The 7380-nt window shown below is 45.4% G+C and overlaps 2 protein-coding genes across 2 annotated transcripts in view; both read right to left on the bottom strand.

Annotated features, from left to right (window-relative positions):
• Positions 1 to 2271, bottom strand: part of LOC125518200 (chaperone protein ClpB1-like) — a 16676-nt gene extending 14405 nt beyond the window's left edge. Inside the window, exons 1-6 of the mRNA XM_048683123.1 lie at positions 1857 to 2271; positions 1662 to 1768; positions 1221 to 1558; positions 880 to 1138; positions 607 to 804; positions 327 to 477 (exon numbers count right to left, since the gene is read on the bottom strand). Of these exons, the coding sequence (XP_048539080.1) occupies positions 327 to 477; positions 607 to 804; positions 880 to 1138; positions 1221 to 1558; positions 1662 to 1768; positions 1857 to 2271 (1468 nt within the window). The remainder of the gene's footprint in view (positions 1 to 326; positions 478 to 606; positions 805 to 879; positions 1139 to 1220; positions 1559 to 1661; positions 1769 to 1856) is intronic.
• Positions 2272 to 3930: 1659 nt separating this feature from the next.
• On the bottom strand, positions 3931 to 6424 carry LOC125518198 (chaperone protein ClpB 1-like). Its single transcript, XM_048683117.1, has 6 exons — positions 5659 to 6424; positions 5432 to 5562; positions 5009 to 5346; positions 4655 to 4925; positions 4355 to 4552; positions 3931 to 4107 (listed from the first exon to the last, which is right to left on the bottom strand). Exons 1-6 carry the CDS (start codon positions 6422 to 6424, stop codon positions 3931 to 3933), a joined length of 1881 nt encoding a protein of 626 aa, XP_048539074.1.
• Positions 6425 to 7380: the final 956 nt, after the last annotated feature.

Here is a 7380-nt window from a genome sequence, read left to right as displayed (position 1 = left end):
AATCTCAACTTAGTGTAGTTGTGATAAGGGTGAGTGTTGTCAATATTATGTAACTCACGTATGTATGTCACGAGTCATTGTTTGGCCGTGGTCACACATGTAGACTAGGGGTAGTTGGGGATTTTCCAGTTTATCTTCTTATCTCTCTATTCCTCCCGTGTATATCTGTAACCCACGAGACTTGGCTCTCGCACATATCAATAAATACATCACGGGCTCCTCTGTATAGGAGTTGAGACTCTTCATGATACTTTGAAAATCACATCGCTACATAAGAATGGTACTTCTGGTTCTACAATACTTGGTACAATACTTTGAAAATCTACCATCTCCTTGTTCTACAATACTTGGTACATCGTCACTGGCATCTATGGAGATCGTTGAGCCTTTACATGCTTCTCTATTAACTAACATATTTGAAAGAATTATCATCACATGCTTTCGTACCCACATCTTTATATTCCTCGCACCGTGCACCTATGAGCATACAAGAAGGATGCATGGGTTACCAAGTCATACAAACAAGTCCTGAAATAAACATTTTCCGTTAAAAACTAGATATTACATCTTTCTTGTGGTGTGATTGTAGTAAGTAGCTATGCTTACCATATCGTGTGATTCCGACAAAATGACTTCCATGGCGGCATCTGTCACAGATAGAGAAACACATTTATTTGCCATCATGGCAACAATACTCTTCATTTGAATGTTCACAATTTCCCTCAATTTGTTGTGTGAAAGCGGCTCAAATATCGCAATCTCGCTTAATCTGTTGATAAGATCAGGCTTGAAGCATTTCTCAATCTGCATGAATAAGTATTATATGACGATCAATCACTAAGGACTTTACAAGGGATAGTATGGGTCTGATTTACATACCTCTTTCATGAGAAGATCACGTGCATTTTCCATCGCCACTTCAGCTGATAGGTGCTCTGATCCTAGATTTGAGCTTATAATAATGATTGTATTCTTGAAATCTACATCTCGTCCTTTGCCATCAACCAACATACCATCATTGAGGAGTTGAACAAAAACCTTGAGTATTGAGGGGTTTGCCTTATCCACCTCGTCAAAAAGGATAACACTATATGGCCGGCGCCTGACAATCTCAGTGAGTTGTCCCTCTTCTTCATAGCTTTAGGAAGTTAAATTAAAAGGTGAGACATGATGATGAAGCATAAAAAAGAATACACTTGCAACAAGTTTACAAGTCAAACCTTCGAGGTCCTCCAATGAGACGCGACAAAGATCCACTCTCAGCATATTCAGACATGTCAAAATGAACTAACATTTTCTCATTACTAAATAGCTTCTCGGCAAGAGCTTTAGCAAGTTCTGTCTTTCCAACACCAATCGAGCCCAAAAAGAGGAAAGAACATATCGGTTGACCTGCTTTATCAATGCCGACCCTAGAACGTAGCACTGCTTGTGCAACCAAACTAAGTGCTTCATTCTGTCCAACTACTCGCTCATGAAGTCTATCTATTAGACAAGTCAGTTTTTCCTCCTCTTGATCAAGTGTAGTGATAGGAATTCCAGTCGACCGGCTCACAATCTTCATACAAGATTAGAAAATGGTAACTAAGAGCATAATAATGAAATAGTAGAAGCTACTGAGACATGAGATGAATGACCTGTGTGACATGGCCTGGACCAACCAGTATCTCCCCCGGTGCATTTATTTCTCTTTGTTTGCTTACACGCAACTTTACCGCAGTGCACGCCTCGTCCATGAGATCAATTGCTTTATCAGGAAATATGCGACCTGGAACAAAAAAGTTCACAATTTTCTTCAAGATGCACCAATTTAAAAGAGTAGACCAAATAATTTCTCGACGATTTCACAAACGTACCGGTAATATAACGGGCAGCAAGCTCTACAGCGGCAACAAGAGCCTCGTCGTCGATTTCCACGCCATGGTGCTCTTGGTACTTCTGCTTCAGCCCCCGCAGGATGGCAATGGTCGTTTGCAAGCTCGGCTCCCCGATTTCAACCTTTTGGAACCGCCGCTCGAACGCCACATCCTGCTCAATGTACCTGTAATACTCCTGAGAGGTGGTAGCACCAATGCAGCAGAGGCGACCACGGGTCAACGCCGGCTTGAGGATGTTGGCGGTGTCCGCGGTGCCGCTTCGATCGCCTGCGCCAATGAGCATGTGCATCTCGTCGATGAAGAGGATCAATTTACTGCCTTCGTCCTCGGCCTGCTTGATGGCCTCCTTCAAGCGCTGCTTGAACATGACGCGCAGGGTGGTCCTGGCGATCATCGCCCCGACACCGAGCACCCCAACGCGCGCTCCAACGAGAAGGTCGGGGACCGTCCCGGCAGCAATGTGTTGGGCTAGGCCCTCGACGATGGCCGTCTTGCCGACTCACGCGGCTCCGACGAGCGCGGCGCAGTTCTTGGTCCGGCGGCAGAGGATGCACACAGGGTTTAGCGATTGATTACTTCACACCCGGAGAAACCGAGAAACTAAATGAACTTTTTTCACGTGCACACAGGGATTTGTTTGCACATATAATTCTCACTAACTTTAAATGCATACTATTTTTTCCCGTGGCAACGCACGGCCATATGTGCTAGTTAGTTCTTATAGGAGGTAGCACCATGTGGTCAAAGTTTCGCTGCTCCAAGGGGAGATTATTCGACCTAACTTTTTCATAACAAACCGAGAAAAAAAACTGCAACCCAAACAAGATTTTTTTGTTTCTCTGGCATGACAACAAATGACCATATCATATTATGGAATCAATTTGTGTCATATTATTCTTGATGTTTTGCCTGATGTGTGAACTATTCCACGAGGGTTGTGAGACTTTTTCTATTTACCATGCACATACTGAGGTCGTAGTTCGTCATATCGTCTCCTTGCCTAAGAATCACATATCAACAGCATGGCTTGGCTTTTCTCAAAATACACGGCATTGCTTGGCTTTTCTCAAAAATACACAGCATTGCCTGACTCTTTAGTAACAAGTGACACTTGTCTTACTAAAAGTTGCTACAATACCTTAATTAGGGAACAAATTGAAAAATAGAGAGCTAAAGTACTCGTCAAACTATCATGAATTATTTGTACGTGTGCTTCCTTGCAAAAAAAGAACCTTTTTGTTCGACACCTTAGGCGTTTTCAAATGCCTTGCAGTATCTGTGGTGCCAAGGGCGGAGCTAACATGTATATCGTCTTTAAACTAACGAAATACTCTTGCCTTGATCCTCACGTTCTAATCCATGATTTGTTCACATCGTGATCAATAGTAGACTGACAAAAGATAAATAGAGATGTGGACTGAAACAAAGTGTTCAACGCTTCTCCTCAGCCTAGGTAACTAATGGGCTTCCTCTTCTTCCCTCCCCGGTCATACACGTAAGGCGGATGATGCTCCTGTATGGTGCACCGTGGCGTTCATCTTCCACCCAGATGCCGCCACTTGGCCCAAAGGGTGTATTGTTGCGCCGGGTCAGCAAGCACGTGCGGAGGTCGGTCTGCAAACTTTAGTTACTTGATCCTGGGAGCAGTGGCTTGTGAAGGACAAACGCTTCCACTTCGCCATGGGCAGCAGATACTTGCCCGATTATGCACCCAAAAAGGATTGAGTTGTTGAGTCAGCTCAAACTGAGGCTTAACTGATTGGTTTAATTTCTATTTTTATTTACAGAAAAAACCGTTAACATGCATTTGATCATTTCCTGTCTACTGAAATATAAATCTAAAGCAAACATAATAAACTATAAACCTGGGTAGATCAGTAACAACCCACATATTTAGTCCAACATGTCAGCTGCCGCTATATATTCATGTTCATCTTCTTTTTTCGTCTTGTTATAGGAGTGACTTCTACAACATATCTTCTTTTCAATAAAAAACAACATTATCCCCAGGTGGTTCAACCTCCTTTTCAAAAAAAAAACAATATATCTCCCCTCACGGATCTCCCATCTCCTGCTCATTCAGGACTTGATACTTCAACCCCCTCCTATCATCCCTAGCATCAATGGAGATCGTTGAGCCCTTACACACTTCCCCATTGACCAACATATTTGAAAGAATTGCTGTCACATGCTTCCGCATCCACCTCTTTAAAGGCCTTGCGCCGTACCCCTATAAGCATTCAGGAACGATGGGTTAGGGAGACATATAATTTCTTTATTAGTCAATTCAACTTGCCCACTAGCCTGAGAATGATAATGTGATGCTACTCTATGGTTTACATCATATTTACTCAAAAGAGCCTCCAATAAGTTTTTTTCATTTTTAAAACTGGATATTAGATCTTTATCTTGTGGTGATTGTGATAAGAAGCTATGCTTCTCGTAAATAAAAAGGAGATAGAAGAAGGTATGCTTACTGTGTCATGTGATTCCGGTAAAATTACTTCCAAGGCGGCATCAGTCACACATAAAGAAAATCCCTTATTAGCCATCATCGCAACGATTCTCTTAATTTGGATATTTGCAATCTCCCTAAGTTCGTTGCGTGAAAGCGGTTCAAATATTGCAATTTCACTCAGTCTGTTGATAAGACTAGGCTTGAAGCATTTCTCAACCTGCATGAACAAGTATTATATATGATTATCATTCACTGATGGCATTTTTTTGTGAAAAATCATCGATGAGATTACAAGGGAGATAATTTGGGATATACGGACCTCTTTCATGAGAAGATCACGTGCATTTTCCATTGTGCTTTCTCCGGTCAGTCCATTTGACAGGTGCTCTGATCCTAGATTTGAAGTCATAATGATGATTGTATTCTTGAAATCTACATTCCGTCCTTTTCCATCAATCAACATACCATCATCGAGGAGTTGAGTAAAAACATTGATAATCGAGGAATTTGCCTTATCCACCTCATCAAAAAGGATAACACTATATGGTTGGCGTCTGACTTTCTCTGAGAGTTGTCCCTCTCCTTCATAGCTTTAGTAAGTGAAACCAAGACGTGAGGCATGATGATGAAGTGCCAAAAAGAAACACATACGCAAAAAGTGTACGAGTTATACCTTCGAGATCCTCCAATGAGATGCGACAACGATCCACTATCAGCATACTCGGACATGTCAAAGCGAACTAACATCTTCTCGTTGTTAAATAGCTTCTCGGCAAGTGCTTTGGCAAGCTCTGTCTTTCCAACGCCGGTCGAGCCCAAAAAGAGGAAAGAACATATCGGTTGATCAAATTTATCAAGACCTACCCCAGAACTTAACAGTGCTTGCGCAACCAAATTAACTGCTTCATTCTGGCCAACAACCCGCTCATGCAATCTATCTATTAAATGGGCCAGCTTTTCCTCGCCTTGATCAAGTGTGGTGACAGGAATTCTAGTCCATCGGCTCACAACCTTCAAACAGTATTAGAAAATGGTAATTAAGAGCATATAATAATGAAATAATAGAAAGTATTCAGAATATGTGATTAGGAATGACCTGCGTGACGTCAGCTGGACCAACGACTAGCTCGCCCGGTGCATTTATTTCTCTTTGTTTGCTGGCGTGCAACTTTACGGTAGTGCATGCCTGGTCCATGAGATCAATTGCTTTATCAGGAAATTTACGACCTGGAACAAAACAAAATCCACAATTTTCTTCAAGATGCACGTATTTACAAGAGTAATACTAATTCATATCAATTCTCGACGATATGACAAACTTACCAGTAATATAACGGGCAGCGAGCTCTACAGCAGCAACAAGTGCCTCCTCGTCAATTTTCAAGCCATGGTGCTCTTGGTACTTGTGCTTCAGCCCCCGCAGGATGGCAACTGTCGTTCGCATGCTCGGCTCCCCGACCTCAACCTTTTGGAACCGCCGCTCGAGCGCCGCATCCCGCTCAACGTACCTGTAATACTCTTGATAGGTGGTAGCACCAATGCAGCGGAGGCGACCACGGGCCAACGCAGGCTTGATGATGTTGGCGGCGTCCGTGGTGCCGCTTTGATAGCCTGCGCCAATGAGCATATGCATCTCGTCTATGAAGAGGATCAATTTGCCCCCTTCATCCTCGGCCTGCTTGATGGCCTCCTTCAAGCGCTGCTCGAACATGCCGCGCAAGTTGGTCCCAGCGATCATCGCCCCGACATCGAGCACCCCGATGCGGGCTCCAACGAGAAGGTCAGGTACCGTCCCGGCAGCGATCCGTTTGGCGAGGCCCTCGACGATGGCGGTCTTGCCGACTCCCGCGGCTCCGACCAGCGCGGCACAGTTCTTGGTCCGGCCGCAGAGGATGCAGATGACGCGGTCGATCTCGTTGTCGCGGCCGATGACCGGATCAACACTGCCGGCGTCCAAGGTCCTCAGTCTGTAGGGTCGCCGAGGCAGCAGATCAGCCGTGGGGTCGACGCTGCAGTACCTCCACGCCGACCAGCACAAAGCAGCGAAAGAAACGATCAAGGCCACGTCGTCCGGCTGCACCTGCACCATGTTTGGCGTGCCGAAGAAGTAGAAGAAGAGGCAGCGCAGCGGAAGAATAATTCTTCTTTTCGATTAGGTCAATGCGCTGCCGATCGATGTATGTCACCGTGCGCACAAACCGAGTAGGCGTACGTGTTGACGCAGAGCTCGGCGGCCTATTTCTGGCGATACTTCCGTAGCGATTCAATCGATATATATGCCGCTGGATCGATTCCACACGGAGCGATTTATTGCAACCGGAACGTGTCGCTCCTGTGCTCTTATTTCCTTCTGATTTCGTATTTCGTAGTTGATCACATATACAGAGTATAGGACCGAACTATATAGCTAACCTATATAGCAATCTAAAGCGCCGTCCAGGCGGCTTGGAACCCTAGCCGCCGCCAGGAGGCCAATCTTCCAGCACCGTCCTCCGGCGGCTCCCCTCCGCCGGCAACGTCGGTCATCGGTGTTGAAGGCAATGCAACTCTTGATATATTGATCGGGTGCACGGTGCACGTATATATGGGTACAAGGGCAGCCCTCAGCCTCATCTATACAAGGAAACTAGAGGCGGGGCCGGTAGGAGATTATCCTAACAAATACATGCACATATATGTTCAACACCCTCCCGCAGTCGATACGTCACCAGTGACGCATAGACTAGACCGGAACTCCCCAAATGTAGGCGTCGGTAACCCCTTCATCATGACATCGGCAAACTGCTGAGCGGTGGGAACATGAAGAACGCGGGCGCGCCCAAGAGCCACCTGCTCTTGCATGAAGTGAATATCGAGCTCAATGTGCTTCGTGCAACGATGATGAACGGGGTTGGCGGAGAGGTAGACCGCAGAGACATTGTCACAGTAGACAATGGTGGCCTTCGGGACATCAAGAAGCAACTCCTAGAGAAGCTGTCAGAGCCACGAGCACTCGGCGACGGCATTGGCCACAACACGATACTCAGCCTCGGCACTGGAGCGGGA

Source organism: Triticum urartu, chromosome 7 (assembly GCF_003073215.2).
Source record: "Triticum urartu cultivar G1812 chromosome 7, Tu2.1, whole genome shotgun sequence".
Taxonomy (NCBI): domain Eukaryota; kingdom Viridiplantae; phylum Streptophyta; class Magnoliopsida; order Poales; family Poaceae; genus Triticum; species Triticum urartu.
This window is presented reverse-complemented; position numbering and strand designations above follow the sequence as displayed.

Coding starts and splice junctions, on each gene's coding strand:
- LOC125518198 (XM_048683117.1), bottom strand. CDS start 6,424: ATGGTGCAGGTGCAGCCGGACGACGTGGCCTTGATCGTTTCTTTCGCT. Junction 5,347..5,431: donor GTCCAGCTGACGTCACGCAG/GTCATTCCTAAT, acceptor TACTGTTTGAAG/GTTGTGAGCCGATGGACTAG. Junction 4,926..5,008: donor CTCATTGGAGGATCTCGAAG/GTATAACTCGTA, acceptor CACTTACTAAAG/CTATGAAGGAGAGGGACAAC.